The sequence below is a fragment of the Watersipora subatra genome, chromosome 11 (assembly GCF_963576615.1).
Source record: "Watersipora subatra chromosome 11, tzWatSuba1.1, whole genome shotgun sequence".
NCBI classification, from domain to species: domain Eukaryota; kingdom Metazoa; phylum Bryozoa; class Gymnolaemata; order Cheilostomatida; family Watersiporidae; genus Watersipora; species Watersipora subatra.
The window spans coordinates 41,295,631-41,316,049 of record NC_088718.1 but is presented as its reverse complement, the minus strand read 5'-3'; the positions used below and the strand labels follow the sequence as shown (position 1 = coordinate 41,316,049).

At 32.2% G+C, this 20,419-nt stretch overlaps 1 protein-coding gene across 1 annotated transcript in view; it reads right to left on the bottom strand.

Annotated features, from left to right (window-relative positions):
- LOC137408074 (uncharacterized) overlaps positions 1 to 20,419 on the bottom strand; it is a 53,201-nt gene that overhangs the window by 23,170 nt on the left and 9,612 nt on the right. The window contains exons 6-11 of the mRNA XM_068094465.1: positions 20,125 to 20,288; positions 17,156 to 17,293; positions 15,668 to 15,917; positions 12,931 to 13,100; positions 4,213 to 4,373; positions 2,388 to 2,526 (exon numbers count right to left, since the gene is read on the bottom strand). Of these exons, the coding sequence (XP_067950566.1) occupies positions 2,388 to 2,526; positions 4,213 to 4,373; positions 12,931 to 13,100; positions 15,668 to 15,917; positions 17,156 to 17,293; positions 20,125 to 20,288 (1,022 nt within the window). The remainder of the gene's footprint in view (positions 1 to 2,387; positions 2,527 to 4,212; positions 4,374 to 12,930; positions 13,101 to 15,667; positions 15,918 to 17,155; positions 17,294 to 20,124; positions 20,289 to 20,419) is intronic.

The following is a 20,419-nucleotide window of genomic DNA, read 5'->3' as shown; positions in this document are numbered from 1 at the left end:
TTGTGTTTACCTTCAAACAATTAAGAATCCTTTGTGATAGTATAGATTATGCATATTTTATAACCAAATAAAAGCATTCTCTCAAATAAAGTAGATGGTAATAAATTATGTGTAACAAAAGGACTATTGATACAGCTAAGTGCAAGAATCCGAAGAGTTATCTGCTCATGCATATTAAATGAGTAATCATGAACAAAAGTCATTGCATTGTTACACGTTTCCTTGTCTTTAGCATTTAAATATAGATGTACTAGATGAATGCCCGGCATTGCCCGGGTAATAAAAGTTTTTGCACAGAAAATTAATTTTTATTTAACATATAACAACAGTTACCTTTCTAACTTTCAAACTACATACCATGAGAAAAGTGTTTTGAGCAGTTAAAATAAGTTGAGAGAAAAATAAAACAATTGTAAAGGTTTTTAAACATTGTTAAACAACTGTAACTTTTAAATTTTATATCATGAGGAAATGAGGAAAAAGTTTTTTTGCAGGTCAAATAAATTAAGAACCAAAATAAAACAACTATAAAAGTGGTTAAATGTAAATGTGAAATAATTAGCAAAAATAGTTAAATTAAGTCTGTTTTGCTACAATTACAATAAAAGGCGATTATGTAGTGATACACTTAATATGAACTGAGAAAAAAAAATAAAAATCCTGAATATGTTGAATTAATAATAACCAGTCGTGCATAGAAGTGTGGATATAAAAAAAGTTACTGTTCCAGCAGAAGCTATCAATCAAAACTTTCAATATGATGATACCGGTACCTCTCGATCCTGGTTCAAATGCAAAATGAGATATGGTACTGTCTTTGTTTGAAAAAAGGAAAGAGAATGTAGAGGCTATTCCTACTCGAGATTATACAATTGTCCGCGTAAGAAGCCTTTCCGATTTAGCAATTAAACCTTACGAAAAACCGGAAATAGAAGTGTAAGTGTAACAGCACATCTGAAAATTACAAATTAAAACAATAGGAAATGGTAACAAAAAATTAGTTGTTAAACAATTTCAAAAGATAACAAATGCAAAAGGTAATATTAGTTAATAAGCAAGAGTGCACATTTGGCATGTGCATACGGTATACGGTATATGATAAGAGCGATAGAATGGTACGGGCTGTATAGCTCAGTAGTTAAATGCATAGTTTGAAACTCATGGGTGCGACTTCCATGAGATCAAATCCAGCATGAAATGGATTTTTCATTCTTAAATTTTAGTAGCTATAGCTGGACACACCGAAGTAGACACCTACACATACAAACAAACTTTTAGAAATATATATATATAAATTAAAATTTTAACATCGTTTTAGTCTAAATCTGAGTTCACTTATATTATTATGCATAAAGCATAACAAAGTATAAAAATCCAATTTCTTCTGTTTTTTAAAAACTACAGCCAAACAATTGTTTGAGCCGCCAGTCAACCTTTAATTTAAATAACTGTTACAATTTTTAGTTCATTTACTTTTCGCAGCATGACTGATGAGGTTTAACCTTCCATGTTCAAATCAGCAACTTTTTAACCAAAATTGATGTGAAACTTGACAAGCAGTGAAAAACTGTTGGGTTAAAACAATAAATAAAGTGCATAAAGGAGAAAAATAGCTTTTGTCATGAAAATTATATATGCTTTGGTTGGTAGAGATGTTTATCTAACTCCTATTTAAGTCAAACTACACCCAGTTGACAGATTTGTCATAACCTTTTCTGATTTAATTATAAATGAATTTTTAAAAAATGAATTATAAACTAGACAACCAATGAGCATACTATCTGCATCAACTATCTTACCAGGTCTCTATGTAGGTGTAAAAGCTAATCTAGTTGGTTCTTCACAAGCTAATGCAACAGACTATCTGCGAATTTTAAAACATCAACCGCATACGTTTGGAAATCCTTGTACAGCTGGTATTTCATCGCCTAGTTCAGTTTGATATTTTGAGTTCTCAAGTTTTCTTTCTCTTAGTTTTATTACAGTTGCACATTTTTATAGGCAAGCAAACTTTTGCAGTTTTGTGAGATTACTAATAATGATAAGCTTATCATATCTATAAATCTTTTGCAAGCAAGAAAATAAACAAGGAATTGTGAAAACGACCTTGAACTTCATTCGACCTGATGTTACAAACAAAACAATTTCGAAAATATAGAGTGCAAGTAGAACATCATCAGAAAAACAGTTCATCCATCCTTGAGCGCATTGCTTCTTGCTCAAAATCAGTATATCAAATCACCAGATACTATCGATACAATGCCAAACTTTTTTGTTGTTAATATAAAAACTAAAATGCACTTAGCTTCTATTGCTGCAATGTAAATATTTGTATTGCCTGATTAATTTAAAAGTGATCACATCTAAGTTGAATTTATGGAACTTACCGAGAGCTCCTTTTACATAGTTGTTGAATATGTTGTACCAAGAATAGAGATCAGCATCACTTACGGCAGCAAAACAAGCTGACTTTGTACTGCAGACTAGTTTAAATACAAAGGGCTTCTTCATAGCGACTGGTATAACCTGCAAACAGCTGCTTTTGTCAGCGCAAGTAACCAAAATCACAAGCAAGAAAAGTTCATTAGAACCGTCTTTGCCACATCAGAATAGCCTCAAAAACACAGATTTTTATTACAGTTCAAATAATTTAGAATGTCTCTTGACCTTCATAATTAATGTTGACTAAGAGTGATAATCAAAACAAAAGATCATTGTTGACATGGCGGAAGATGGGAACATATGCATTTATGTAAAATAACACCCACATGCATGTATGCGCATGCACATACCCATATACGCACATAGGCACATACCCACATACGCACATACCCACATACGCACATATATACCCACATACGCACATACGCACATACCCACATACCCACATACCTACATACGCACATACGCACATACGCACAATGACAAATTGGCATTTATTAATATAGATTTTTTCAGGATGTACTAAAATTAGATTTGTCTCCTTTTGTTGATTAACTTGAGACATTTCTTAATACGATACTGTCAGTAGGGTTCACAACATCTTCAGAAGCAACCCTTTTATATTTTTTGATTCAATATTTTTTTGAATTTTCACTAAAGTCTACTGTCCACTTTCTGCTCAATAGTATATTCAAAATATATTATACTAATAATATATTTAAAATATATTATACTAATAACATATTTAAAATATATTATACTAATAATATATGTAAAAAATATTATACTAATACTATATTTAAAGGCAGCTAATAACTGGGAAAATAAATAAGGATTAAAGTTTTTAGCGAGTTCAATATTTACACAATAGCTATAAAGTTTTCAATTTTTAAGTTTTTTTTCTCGCAATTTGATTTTTATAGCGCTGCCATATGCACAAAAAAATTGACATTCACTGTGAAATGCTAAAGAACAATTTGACGAGTTGATTATTAACCTACTGTTAAAAAGCACTTAACAAGCTAATACTCCATAGTCTATAGCGAAAATGATATTTTATACAAAATTTGTAAATTTTTCAAAGCTCAGTTTTCAATTGTTCTGTTGTAGAAGCTGTACATATTTAAGATCGTTCTACCCTAAAAAGCTTTATAAACTAGCTGGGTATATCTGGGTCTGGTGACAATAGAAACTTTGACAACCAGAAAGTTACCAAGCAGTTGTTAAAAGAAGAGAATGCACTTCGTCTGGTGGTTGGTAGCCGACTACGACCCTCACACATGAGAGAAGATAATCCTTCTAGTATAGTGCCAATACATCTAGTTACATAAGCTTAAATAATATTATTTATGTTCCTTTTTAATAAAAGAAAAAACATAATTAAGTAATTTTATAGACATAGAGATCTTATCAAGAACCTATTAATTGGGTTTATCATTGAATGGCTTTTTGATTGCAGCACTGCAAGCTACTTGAAAAGACATATTAAATACGCATTATCAGAGAAATGGCCTTTAGCAAGACTTCAAAGCATACAAGTGAATACGAGTATTGTTCAGGAGTGAAGGATTCCTTTCTGATAGCCTTTTTAGTGATTCTTCATTTTTGTCTAAATTTTAGAGATTTTCATCCGTTAAACCTTTCAAAAAATAAATATATATATACAAAAACAAAAATATAGATATACATGTATATATTTTAAATATAAACATGTATTATATATATATACATCTACCATAATGCCTTACTAATATTATATTTTCAACTAACCTGACAGTCAGAGAGAAGGCACTGTATTTCAGGATAAGAAGATCGCTGATCCTTAAAGCAACTGAACGTGCCGTTGTAGACGCAGCAGTAATAGCTAACCCATTTTAGTGGTTTCTTAAAGAGCAGATAACCTTGAACTTCACATAGCTCTGCCATATCAACTAAAGAATAAAACCAGGACACAGAGCCATAAGCACACTTTCCTTTGTTCTTCTTTTGTCAAACATTATTCTTTTATTACAGCTGAAATCAAACAACGCTTAGCGCTTTTTGTAATAATCGAGCTTTATTTTATTTAGGTGTGGTGATAGCCCAGTTTCTCACACTCCACGAATACTTTAATGTAATTCGCTATAGTGTTTTATATCATCTGTTTGAATTAGTGTCTAGAATTTTATGTAACGCTAAATTAATAATGTAGAACTTATGTATTCTTTAAATACCTTTTTAATCAATATTAATATAATATGATTATAACTCTTATGCTCATTAGGTGTATGCTATGGCAGAAGGACATGTGCTTGGAGTGTTAAGAGGTCTCAGTTATGTGTTTTTACACAGCAGAATTTATTCTCTTTGTCATTTGTATTAGTCACGCCTGATAAGAGAGACGGCTGATAAGAGAGACAGCTGATAATTTACCAAAACTAACTTATAGAATTAAGGATGCGCTCATGAAGGGCTGTGTCAGGGAGATGATATGGTCACTTGTAATAAAGAACTTAGAGTGAATCACTAACTAAATGAATCTAACTAACTAGATGGTTTTCCTTCCGGTTAAAAAGACAAAAATGATTAGCTAAGCAATTTTTATGATGGATTTGTTTGTCATTTTTCTGTTTGCTTCCCAGCTAAATTTTCACAGAGTGCCACACTGTGTGAACCTTTTTACGTTGGGTGATGTCTGAGTCGGTATGATTATTATCGATTTGTGCCAATTCGATAAAACTGTGTTCAAAAGTTAATAATGAACACTAGCTTTTACTGATTCTCTGTCTCAGCGGTACAGAGATGTAATCCAGGAGACAGAAATAGGTCCAGGTATACTGCCATCTTTGGTCTGCTGCAGCGGCTAGCCGGGGGTATAGGTTTATCTATCCTCGCCTCTAAATGTAGCCACGGCTCACTTTCTGGGATGTCGAGTCAGACCCTTAATGAGTATTTCAGTTGATCCCAACATGATGCTCATATTTACCCTGATCTTAAGGGTGGTGTTGGTTTAGTCACCCGCAATCCAACCCATAATGCAGTTTGTATCGGTCGTCAGGGTTATCCGAAAGCGGGTACAAGTATTTGACTTGAGTGGACTAGCTGAGCGCTGAGTTATTATCGCTTATCTTATCGGCTAAATAGAAAGTTTTTTAAGAAGCAAAATGATATTTTACTTTGAGAAAATATTTTCAGTAATAATTTCTATTTTAGTTTACTAAGCTGACTGTCCATCATTTATTGTTTTATACAAGCAGTTAGTCTGCTGCTTGAAATTTATTTTACTTTCCTTCAGATAGTCGGCCGACCGCATGTCTGTAGATTTTAAGCTACTTTCATGTCAATCCTCCAATATTGTTATTAATAACAACAATAATGGAGCATTGAGGGCGATTGCTCTTGAAGATGCCATTACACAAAAATTCAGTTGATTTTTAACACAAAGTTTTTTATTATTTGCAGTTGTTTTTAATGTTTGAGGTGATCTGACTGTCAAGATGTTTTAGGATTAAAATGGGCAAAACTTGATCACGGTTAAAACGCTCAGAAAAAATGCTTGCAAGACGACCTTGCTAGTTACTATTGATGCTATGGTTGATATCAGCTATTGTATTGAAATTGCAGTGTTACGCATCTATATTGTGTAGGTCTCTACAACTATAGACTTCATAATTGCATTTTTCCTTGATCTAAGCGTTTCAACTGTGATCAAGTTTTATCGATTTTAATCGTGAAACATCCTGGCAGTCAGATCACCTCAAACATTAAAAACAATCACAAATGATAGAAAAATATTTATACTTTCTGATGAAATCTACAAAGTTTTTGTGTAAGTTCACCTTGAATAGAGCATTCTTAAGTTTCTAACTTGTTTTTCGTGTTTTAGATGCTGATTTCCAAGAACCAAAAGGAGTTTGAGACGAAATACTTTTCGTGACCTGGAAAAAGCATGGAGCGTATGAGTGTGAAATTTAGATGATTTGGTAATAGAGATTTTACTTCGAAGGTATCTTGATTACAAATTGAAATGGGTGTGAATATGAATAACACTTTACATGCATGTATAAAGCAGTCAAAATTTGGCATATAAAGGTATTCCTTGTTCGCTTTTGATATCAAAGCTGTCGTTTGTCGTAGCAAATACATGCAGTCTTAAAATAATACATGGCACTGTGCATAAATCGTTTTAGAGCCCAAAAAAATATTAAAAACACTTCAAATAAATACATAGAGCTATAAATACATAGAGCTATTAATACATAGAGCATCCTATTAAATAGTTTTAAATAGTAAGTTACAAATCTAAATTGAGTGCAAGAATTAAATTCATAAATTAATAATTATTAATAGTCAAAGGTTTTGCCTTAGAGTGATGCTGCCTTACATGGATAATTATAACCAACGATTAGAAGCTCTTGGGCTCAAGGAACTTTAGGTATTTCTAAATCTCTGCTGTCTAAAGTACCCTAACAGACTATCCTAAACACCCAACCAGCCACTTCTTAGCTTCACCTCACAGACGGAAACCGCTGAGAACACCAGACCCGAATAACTTCCTTATTTCATATATCTAGTTGATCCATATGGCCCCTCCTATATCTAGTATATATATATATATATATATATATATATATATATATATACTAGATATATATATATACTAGATATATATATATATACTAGATATATACATACATACATATACATACATATACATACATATATATATATATTACATAAAATATACATATTATCATTAGAAACCCTAGTTTCATAAACAATAATAACAAAAGCACTAAACACACTATGTGTAGAACAACTATACTATAATATTAAAAGCACTTAGCTGTTAGTCAATCACTACAAATTTGTTTCCAACATATAAGTTCGCTGACACGCGATAACTTGAGAATCTTAAATCAAACTCAGATTACTACTTGATGAAAGCAGACTTAGTATACCTACTTAAAATAAATTTGTGCTAACAGACTAACAACTAAATGATCTTTATTTTTATATTATAGTATATATAGCTCTCTTACAGCAGATAAAATTTGCGCAACTTACAGCCGTCAGATTACTAGCTGAGCCAAACTAGACTGAGCTCAAAACTTCTAAATGTGTTTGTAGACTTAAAACATTAGTTTTGAGAATTCTCCACCAGCTAATTACATAATCTAAGTGACACATTACAAAGTGACGATAATTGTCAGACAGCAATAACTCGTGTGAAAATAGCTAGAGATGCCGCAATCGGCAGCGCGAAACTTGATGAAGTAAAATTGAGAGATTAAGCAAATCCAGCGTATCCAAGAGTACATGTGATGTCTAGAGAAGGTTACTTCTCGATAAAGAATAAGCATCTATCATACTTACTGTAGAGCTCATGCTTAGGTCTCATATCACCCTTAGTACCAAGTGCTGACGCTTCACAAAAAGAATGCTAATGGAGACTATTTAACTACCATTTCCTGCTTATCGTTAGAAATAGCTTTAGCTTCATAGAAACTCCAATTCAAGTGCTAGCGTAATGTCATAAACATTGCTATATTTTCATATTAATTTTAGTTTTATGCAAATGACCGCTGACATCACACGTGCATTCTGAAAGTGATTCATGACTTTTGAGGCCAGAAACAGGAAAACAAAACTTATGTCAGACATATTTATCTACAGCGTTGCCATGGATACACTAAATAGCATCTTTTACGAGAAGTAATGTATGCTAAGAGTACAGCTTTTTATGTTGCGTTCACATTTTCTAGAGAGCGGCAATAGTAAAATATCAGAAATATTTATCATAAACTGGAGTTGTCGCCTGCCTGCTGCTCTTGGTGATATGTGCTTGGCATAGTAACTATTCTATCAATGACTGAAGAAATCTAATAAAACATTTGGCAAGGCAAGTATGGCTGCTGTAGCCTAAAAACATTAAACTATTCATAAAGATCCCAGGCTATGGTTTTTAATAATGGCTGGGCTTGTCCACAGTCAATAGACTAACCTAACTTGGTTATTGTCTACCCTCGTGTACTTCAATCAAATAAAAACTATCACAATTGGATTGAGCAATGACACTATGAGCATCCATTTAGATCTCATTCTATGAGCTTGGAGTTATCCTCTCTATGCAGCTTTTAGCATTAATCGAGTGATAGGGTTGTTTCATTATCAACCAGCGGATAAATCTGATGAACCAATTTTCTCATACACTGAACATAAATGTTATAAAGCAATTGTTTGGTTACCGTAGCCTAAAATATTAACATAATTATATTTATTAATCTATATTCACAATAATTTATTTAATTATATCTCAAAATCTAACTATTAATATATACTCCCCACGCATGCACTTGTTGATAGACAGCTAACCTTGTCTGACAGTTATTAAACAAAGTAGATGCTCCAATAACATACACTTCCTATAACCTAAATTCCACATACTTTTTATGAATTGTGAATTTATGTAAAGTTTTTACTTCATATTATGTAAAAAAAATCCATATAATATAAAGCGTCAAGTCAGTGCAAGTTGTCAACTTCACTTTAAATATCGAGAGTCTCGCAGTTGGCACTAAAAATATTATTTTCTTTCTTGCTGCACTAGAGAAGGACAATGGCGTATGTGGGTATCTCTATTATATCTACTAGTACACTGACAGTCTAGGCTGCTGTGAGAGATCGTCATGTGTGCTGATAAAGCACTGAGAATAAGTATGTGCATAATTATTCAGAAATATCTAAAGGCAGTCGATTGGTGCAGATGTGTCAGTCTACCAAGCTAAATGTTACAAGTTGGAGTCTCGTTGAAAACAATCTTTTATCCAAACCTTTAATCCTGGCAATGGATAGGAGGACAGACAGACATTGTCGTTGTTATAGCAAGTATATATTTTTGTTTTGCTTTATTTTAGACATGTACAATATTCTTATTCTTTGACTTATGCATCATAAACCATTTTGTCTAAAAATGGTAAAATAAAGATATTTAAATTGACATTAAAAGCATGCGATCCCCTTAACTTCCGGTAAAATTACTGTAGTCACAAATCCTAAACCGAGTGAAAGTGTTGAAAAAAAGAGAAAAGTCGATATAAACCAATAATACTACATATAAAAATAACACTACATATATATATAAAAAAAAATTGTTTCCTCACCCCGGATACCCCGTATGGGTGGTAAATTCTGCTTTAACTCGGGTCTCCTACCAGAGACCTGGGAGTTTGAGCACTCGCCTCAAGATCTTAGCTGTTCCCAATAGCGCACTTTTTTGCAACTCACCTGAGTTGATTGTTGTTGGTATTTGGGCAAGCCTCATTTTATGCGCCGGTGTTATTGCGCTCAGTGCCCCAATGACTACTGGTATTATAGTTGTTCTTACATTCCAGCATTTTTCAATTTCTTCTCCAAGAGGGAGATATTTCTCTACCTTTTCTTTTTCTTTGCTGGCTATATTGTAGTCATTGGGTACTGCTATATTTATCTATATATATATATATATATATATATATATATATATTGCAACTAACATATGCTATTTCAAATAGGTCTTTAAAAAAAATGCCACCTAAATTGAAAGAGGGCAAAAGTTATCAAAAGTCTTCAAGCTTTTGGTAACGTTTGCCAACAAAAGACAATAAAGAACAATAAAGAACAGGAAGAATAAACTGAAAACAACAGTCAGTGGTATCATAATTATTATTACAATATGACTGAGCAGAAAAGACAAACTGATAGATGAAGTATTCAAAACACCGAAACATTGTACTATATTCCTGCAAGTCAGTAAACACAGGGTGTCACAGCATGCTACGCTACTGAATTTATTAGTCTCTTATAACTATCATGTTGTGCTTTAGTCACATGCATTTGCATCTCGATGAGACGTCACAAAATTGTGAATATATCAGGTATCAATAAAACAATTCGAAAATTTTTTAAAGTTTCAGATAAATAAGATGTTGTACTATGACGTACTTAAATTTGAGAATGTTTAAGAAACTTTAAATTCTTCACTAAATTTTAAGCAAGAATCTCAAAATAAAAATTCTTACCTATGTTAAATAAGTGTATTTTAATTATAAACCTTTATCAGTGCATTATGCCCTAATTATAGACATAGTGAATCTACAAGGTGTCAAGGCCTTGAGCGTGCCTTGTAAAAATGGAAATTGGGCCGATTAGCATTCTAGAAGCAAATCTTTCGCACTAAACTGAGTTGGTTTTGGATTTTCACAACTCCACCTGCGGTTAGCAAACCAAATGTGACCACAACTACGGAGCTGGGAAGTACAGTTACAAACAAACTGCATGCATAACTAAAGTGAAAAGCTACTTTTGGTAAACATGATAGATCGAAGCCAATAAGCTCTACTATTTGAGGTAGGTACAGGATTGGCTGCGCAGTACTGCTCCAACCAATCAGTGATGAGTTTTTAGTAATGATAAACAAACCTGTTTGTGTTCAAGCATCTATCTTTTGCACTAAACAATTGTTGAAAAAAGTTGTGGTTTCTTTTATAAAATTCCAGTTGTAGTAAGTACAAAAGATTCATGGTTTTTCCATTAGATACGATTTTGGAGGAAAACAGGCATCACATTGGAGGCCCAATTGAGTCAGCATCAATAGAGGAACCCATCTCTTTTAATGATAACTAGCACTCTGGCAGTCTGGTTTGCTATGAGAGATCATCGGGTGTAATAACTATGCATACAATTATTCTGATTGCGGTAAAGTAGGGTTTAGAGTGTCTAGCTACTAGGTGAATGGTTCAAATCTGTATGGTGCAATTTTTTCCCAACCGCTAATTGTAGCTTTGAACAGATGATCTGTCCTATTATTATTAGTAATTCATTGTGATTAAATTAATTTATACAAAAGTAATTCATTAGCAAGTTATTATAGTTAGTAATTAGTCTTATTACTATTATTATTGTCTCATTATACAGCTCTTATTATAGTAAATATTATAGCAAAGGTTGCCACAAGGAACTGTCGACAAAAGGGGCATAACTAGGAGATTCCCGGAGATGTCCCTAAATTGGTGGCTCTTACAGTTGATGGACCATTGCTACGGTAAATTCCAAACAAGCCAGCTAAATGCATAAAATTATTGTTTTATTAAAAGTTAGGTGCTGCGACCTGATGCATCTTAGCCTGTTTTCTATTGCTATAACGTAGCGACAATATTTCTATTTAATGCCAGAAAGCTGGTTTCTCAATGTCCTGCAGCATCCAACCTATTTTTAGAGACATTGAAGAGCTCTGCTAAGCACGATTAACACTACTATTCATTGTTTAAGTGTACAAATGTGCTTACTAAAGCCACTTTTGAAATCCTGTACAAAACTTAATACACTTGCTTCAGTTGAGGAATGCATTTGCTAACTAACTTCTGTCAAAGCAGAGACTAGATATTAAAAATTAATGGCTGAAGGAGTTGGTTACCATAGAGACAGCAAATACCTTTGAATATTAGAAAGTATCAGAATGGAGAAAGTTGGTTAAGATGATCCTGGCAGGAATGTGAGCTTCTATTGGCAGCGGTATAACTAAGGATACTAGCTGTCACTAGATTTTCTAGTCATTGTTGAACTGTTGACAAAGCTAGCAGTATTAATTAGTCAAGAAGCTGCCAGTTCTAGCTTTACCGAATTAGAATTTACTCGAGTCAGGGACTCAACGCAGAGTTTTCAACTCACGAGAATTTTATTCAGAAAGCTAGAGCATTAGATTTAGAGACTGGACTGAACTTTTCAAGTAAAACACTTTAGAAATTTTAACGCTGTCAGCTCTATTTTAATTTAGGATAGACTTGCAGTATTGAAAATTTGAATAGAGCAAGTTTCAAGTAAATTTGCCAATTGTAAAAAATAATGCAAATGACAAAGGCTTTATAATATTTACAAATTAATTAGTAAATATTAAGGCCGATTGATGTTTTTTGTTTTTCTGCGGGTGGTGCTGGCAGTTTCATATTTCGTCATTCATTAGGTGTCGAAATTAACTGCTTTGAAAAATCTTGACACTTGACTCCATTTCACGGTCATATTTTGAAGAATGCAAAAAAACAGGCAAAAAAAACAGAAAAAGTTATTAGGCTCTCATACTTAATGGCTGGTTTATTACTACTTCATTATTGTGTAAAAATAATAAAAAATGTTATACTATATTATAAAGTAATTTAATGTCGTATAATATAGTATGACAAACATAATGTAACAATGCAATGTGTTATAATAAAACAGAATATATAATGTATAATAATATAATGAAATCTACTGTAATATAATTTAATGTAACATACATGTAATGCAATATAATATTATAATATATAAAATGGTATAATATCATTTATTACAATAAAATATAGAGCAAAATAATCTAATGCGATATAATTTAACAAAGTATAATTGTACGTAATTTATTGTAATGTAGTGAAACGTAATATAAAATGACCTAATATGATACAATATAATAATACTTATATACACATTTATTACCTGTTTGTAAGTCTGATCCGTTGGCTCCAGACTCAGTTCTACGAACTGTCACTGCGTTTCCCTGCATTGGCTCTTCTGTTGAATCATTTGCAATTTCTGTGTTGCTTTTCTTTGACAAGTTGAACTTCCCTGACTTGCTCATAAACAGAGATGAAGCTCGTCTCACCAACCTACAAAATTTATTAATGTAAAACAGTTTTACTAAACAAGCCCATATATAGAATATAAAGAGGTCATCATAGATAATAGCAAATCTTTGTGGCGTCAAAAACAGAGGAAGCCGGTTTTGACTATTATGACATATTTAACCTGATATATTTACTAATATGCAGTTTATTTTTCTGTATTATTTCTGTTGATGAAAATAAACACACACACACACGCACGCATGCACGCACACACACAACCTGACAAACATTTCTTCTTACTCTCCTACTGACTGAAAGCTTGACTTTGGCAGACGAATATGTGAAAGCGACGATGAAGGAGGGTCTAGGAGCTTTACGAAAACCAGCGAGAGATCGCCCTTATTATGACTTCATATTATGACTTGGAGGATCGCTTTTGAATTTTTAGCGCTGTCTCCAAAAGTTATTTGTTTCAATTCAAGTTGAATTATTTGTTATTGTTTGTGAGCATAAAGCCCTTTAACTTTCTTATCTAAATATGCACACAAGAAGTCAGTACTGGTTTGTTCAGTACAGAAATGTATATGAGTCGCTTAAAACTGTAAAATATGATTATCAGTTTTTACTTCTTATCTCGTAAACTCGGTTAAAAACTTGCCTTATACCTTATGGCAGTCTCCGCAGCGTATAAATGTTTTAACATGCAGGTGAAACTGGAGCAAATATTTGACTCGTCTCCAAAAGTAATTTCCAGCATACGATGTTCATGTTTTTCCAAAATATTGCAGTTTGATTAAATACAAATGAAGCTTCAAATAAAAAGTAAAAAAACAAAACAAAAACAAAGAGATAATGACAATAAAAATGTGTTAGCTAAGTATAGACTTAACTTAGTCTCGTTTAGAGCAAGTTAATTTAAACTTCAACTAATCTAGGTTAGAGTAAGTTAGCTAGACTTCAACTAATCTAGGTTAGAGTAAGTTAGCTAGACTTCATCTAATCTAGGTTAAAGTAGGTTAGCTAGACTTCATCTAATCTAGGTTAGAGTAAGTTAGCTAGACTTCATCTAATCTAGGTTAGAGTAGGTTAGCTAGACTTCAACTAATCTAGGTTAGAGTAAGTTAGCTAGACTTCAACTAATCTAGGTTAGAGTAAGTTAGCTAGACTTCATCTAATCTAGGTTAGAGTAGGTTAGCTAGACTTCATCTAATCTAGGTTAGAGTAAGTTAGCTAGACTTCATCTAATCTAGGTTAGAGTAGGTTAGCTAGACTTCAACTAATCTAGGTTAGAGTAGGTTAGCTAGACTTCATCTAATCTAGGTTAGAGTAGGTTAGCTAAACTTCATCTAATCTAGGTTAGAGTGAGAATCACATGTGCATCTCTATAACCATTTTTATCTCCGACCCTACAAGCTGTCAGATCTATTTTTCTGTTTTCCTATCGCTAAATTCAAGTAATGATAAAATGAATTATTGTTTTTGTAGTTTAATTTTGTTTTTAAATAACTTCATATATTGTCATATTAGTGCTTTGTATAACTTGCTTGCAGAACTTATTACAAGATTATTATAGGTTTTTGGGGCTGTGCCGCAAATTAATTGAAATACAGTATATTGTGACAATTTGTTCCAAAATATGACATATTTAGCATACCGAGCATGTAGGGTAACAAGTTAACTTGTTACGTAGAAAACTGATTATAATTTATATTAGATTTAAAATTTCTATATTTTGAATTTTTTCTGTTTTCCTCTTCTGATAAGAACATGGTATATACAAGTATAATATAAAAGTAGAACTCTTTTAAAATTACATATTACAATGTTATACACTCTATATTGTCACTCGCTACTCATCATATGACGATTTTCTGGTACACTCTTTGAATGTCCTAGACAGAACGAGTAGACCACAAGTGGGCTGTATTGAGTAAGAAAAGAAAAATTATTGGAGTAATTTCTATAGTCAATAATAGCAGTTTTTGGCAACTGCGTTCCAGTTTATGCGTTTCGTCATAATTAAAAGCAGGAGTCAAGACATTTGAAAAATAATAACAATATCCTCACTACATTGTTACAGCAGAAAAATAGCTAAGGTTCATCAGCTCACAGCGTGTAACTTCCATTATATTAGCATAATGAAAGTTACACGTTGTGTGCGGATGCACCTTAGCTTGTTTACTGTTGAAACAATGTAACTTGATGATATTTTGTATAAAAGTTCACCTTTCTCTTGTAAACCTCACTGAGTTTATATTCTTCAGCTACCAAAAAATTGATAACTGATTTCAGTTAAATTCTGTAGCATGTGTCTTGGCCAGCCATTTTGGAAAACCTTCCATAGAGATTGTATTAACCTTTAAAAAATTGTACTCTTCGACTTATAATAGAACTTTTTAATAAAAAAATTCACTTTATTTATTGAATGGCTCGAGTAAGATTAGCTCTATGCATCTAATTGGTCTGTTTAAATTTTACTAGTGGCCCATGCCTGTAAAAGCTTTCTAATTAGTGGCAACGCCAGTAATCTCCTAGTTGTCCCCTCTTTGTCAAAGGTCCCTTGTAACTAGCATTGAAAGAAAGGGTTTCCTCTATTATCATTTACTCACTTTCTCCTCCAACTTGATGGCTCTTTCTCTTCCAGTGACGCCGACTTAGAGAGAGGGTTCTTAAATATCAGGTTTTCAAAATATTGAGGTTGCGATGTATCGGCAGGCAGTGAAAACTTATGCCGCTCGGGTAGTCGACTATCGTTAAAAACAGAGACCGTTGTAAACCCGAGCTCCTGCATGAGCTCCTTAGTTGAAGGGAAGCGTCTAGATGTCCCCATGTCAAGTGTTAGGTCATAAGATGAAGACGCTGCAAACAAACAAAAAATGATGTCTTTGGCCCTTGGCCTTTTGTATATTCAACCTGTCAGTATGGATAATAATTCTACGATCGGAACAAGGGTGTGATACTAACAGCCCAAATGTTATAAGAGTTTAGGCTATCTAACAGTAGCAAACAATTTTTCCCGTAGTGACATGGCGAACTATGAACTGCATCCAATTCCAGCATCCAGTTAAAGCGCCACTTGCATCAACTTTAAAAATATTTTATCAAAAAGTACATATATTTTTCTCTGATTTGAAATTTTGTTTGTTGTTTTAGGTGATCTGATTGACAAGATGTTTGAAGATTGAATTCAACAAAACTTGATCGTGGTTAAAATGCTCAGTAAAAAAACTTCTCCAACAATGACATCATTAACCACATTTCTTGTTGTCTCTTTCATTATAAAATAGATTAGATAATTTATAATTAATTATAATGTATAGCGTTGTTTGCCATACGCATCATCTTAATCTTAACCAAACAATAAAAAATCAAAAAGCCTGCCAATTATTCCTCTTTCATTAATTACTTAAAGTAATTACTTAAAGTATTTCAATTAATTAATTATTAATAATCGATATTTTGATTTGTGAGCCACATTCCTCTCTTCCTTTAGCATTGGTTCGATAAAAAAAATTGGAGGCGGTTTCAAAATATTTTTTACAAATATTCATTTTATAGTTGCATCTATGTTTATCAATGGCCATTCAAGCAGAACTTTTAGACAAAGTGTGATAAATTTATTCTGATGGCTATAGTCTAACCTCCTAGAGCCGTGATGTTCGACAAAGGGCAATCTTGTGTCTGAATGTTTTTTGAAAATGTTTCATACGCTCTTGACTTTGTTTCAATGACACCTTCATCGGCTATACATGTATATTGGCTTAAAGTTGAGTGTTCAAAATGAGTTCCAATAATCGTGTAACATTTTAAGAAAAAGAAACAATAACGGGATGTGATGACGAATATACTATTTCTTATGATTTTCTCAAAAACCTATAGGTATTCACACCGCTGACAGATTTGTCCAATAAGATGCAAAACATGCAACAACCCTTCAAACAAACATCAGCATACTATACTTTGCACAAATGCCATTCATTTATTTCAAAATTAGTGAAAATGCGCACATCGGTAGCTACTGGTCTATTCATTCCGTGTGCTAAAAAATACTTTTGATCTATGCTTGTCTCTACAAAAAAAAATTTTCAAGCACTTACGTCGAAGTGATGCATACTTCGAGACATGACGTCGAGCACTTTCATTGTCGACAAAGACTGACTGCGACCTTGGGCGATCGTTCGCTGGTTTTCGTAAAGCTCCAAGACCCTCCCTCATCGTCGCTTTCACATATCCATCTGCCAAAGTCAAGCTTTCAGTTGGTAAGAGAGTAAGAAGAAATGGTTGTCAGGTTATGTAAGGACTGATGAAATTCTTGCTAAATATTCGGAAGCGTTGTTTTGACCAATAGTTGATATCAACAATGCTAATTCATCTTCATTGAATAAATTATGCAGCACGACCCTTCTCTTTAGTGCAAATGTCTCTGGCCCTTGGGCTATGCTAGCATGAAAAATGCATGTAGTTTGGGTGTGGCTGGTAACCTCTGTTCAGATATGGGAGTAACTTTTTGCAATTATGGGTGCGTTTGGTTTTGTATCAACTGATTTGAAATAGCTCGCTGGTCACTCATAGTAGGCGTTGAAAGCTAACGCAGTTCACAAGTGAACCTTAATTTTCAAAGTTTATTTCTCATTATTTGTTTTTGAAATCAAAATTATATCATTTAAATTAAAATATGAACCTCATCCAAAGTTTTTATTTAGCAAACCTTTTAATAAAATCTTAAATGTAGGTACCAAAACCAGTTTTTAGTACATTTTACACACTTGGCAATTTATTACACAGAAACTAGACACTTTCTGTGTAGCTTCAGTGTAACAAATTTACTTTGTACAACAATGTCAAATTAAAACCAAACTAACTTGCAGATGCAAATGAAGTACCAGTAACACAATTTTGATGGAGCCTGTTTGAAAATTTGGTGAACAATTAGCTGAGTTTTTGCGACACAAATACTCAGAAAGTTGCCTTTCGCAACTCGCCAAAGTTACGAAAGGCAACTTTAGCAAAATTTTGTTAATTTTTTTGTTGAATACAAATATGCTACAAATACACTACAAATACAATACAAATACAATACAAATGCAATACAAATACACTACAAATACACTACAAATACACTACAAGTACAATACAAATACAATACAAATACAATACAAATACACTACAAATACACTACAAATACACTACAAATACAATACAAATACACTACAAATACAATACAAATACAATACGAATACAATACGAATACACTACAAATACAATACGAATACACTACAAATACACTACAAATACAATACAAATACAATACAAATACACTACAAATACAATACAAATACAATACAAATACACTACAAATACAATACAAATACAATACAAATACATTACAAATACAATACAAATACAAATACACTACAAATACAATACAAATACACTACAAATACAATACAAATACAATACAAATACACTACAAATACAATACAAATACACTACAATTACACTACAAATACACTACAAATACAATACAAATACAATACAAATACACTACAAATACAATACAAATACAATACAAATACACTACAAATACAATACAAATACACTACAAATACAATACAAATACACTACAAATACAATACAAATACACTACAAATACAATACAAATACAATACAAATACACTACAAATACAATACAAATACAATACAAATACATTACAAATACAATACAAATACAAATACACTACAAATACAATACAAATACACTACAAATACAATACAAATACAATACAAATACACTACAAATACAATACAAATACACTACAATTACACTACAAATACAATACAAATACAATACAAATAATCTACAAATACAATACAAATACACTACAAATACAATACAAATACACTACAAATACAATACAAATACACTACAAATACACTACAAATACAATACAAATACAATACAAATACACTACAAATACAATACAAATACAATACAAATACACTACAAATACAATACAAATACAATACAAATACATTACAAATACAATACAAATACAAATACACTACAAATACAATACGAATACACTACAAATACAATACAAATACAATACAAATACACTACAAATACAATACAAATACACTACAATTACACTACAAATACAATACAAATACAATACAAATACACTACAAATACAATACAAATACACTACAAATACAATGCAAATACACTACAAATACAATACAAATACACTACAAATACACTACAAATACAATACAAATACAATACAAATACACTACAAATACAATACAAATACACTACAATTACACTACAAATACAATACAAATACAATACAAATACAATACAAATACAATACAAATACAATACAAATACACTACAAATACAATACAAATACAATACAAATACACTACAAATACAATACAAATACACTACAAATACAATACAAATACACTACAAATACAATACAAATACACTACAAATACACTACAAATACAATACAAATACAATACAAATACACTACAAATACAATACAAATACACTACAATTACACTACAAATACAATACAAATACAATACAAATACACTACAAATACACTACAAATACAATACAAATACACTACAAATACAATACAAATACACTACAAATACAATACAAATACACTACAAATACAATACAAATACACTACAAATACAATACAAATACACTACAAATACAATACAAATACACTACAAATACAATACAAATACACTACAAACGCATTGTATAGATCATAAGCTCTACTAGCAAGTTTAAGGATGTCATTTGTTCTTTCAACTCGCTTAATCAATGGCATGCAGTTGCTTGCCATTGTTCCAAAAATCTTAGCCGCTACAACATAATTACATATTTCATGAGCTAAGAATATGTTGAGTATGAAATGCTTATGAAAATCACGATAGCGCCTAGTCATACCTCGTTACCATAGTGACTAGTTTGCTTCCTAACAAGATGATTTTCTGGGTGACAAAACAGCAGCTATATGTATAGGTGGACACCCTCGTATCAAACCTAAAGACTCAAGAATATCATGGCTATCATAATAATTGCACAAGAACCACTGCACCAGCAACACCTTGCCTGCTAGGTCTGTTGAGTCAGCGTGACCTTGTTCCTTTACTAGTTTCAAAAGAGTGGCTTCAGTCTGCGTGTCTTTTTCACAAGTTTCTGACTGCCTAAAAATAAGGTTTCTGCAAGTCTCTTTGTGTCCATACAAAATCTCAACAATTCAGACACCATTCATTAATCACAGACTGAGAGTAGATAAGCTCGAAGGGCCGACACTATACCTTAGCAAATTTACGTT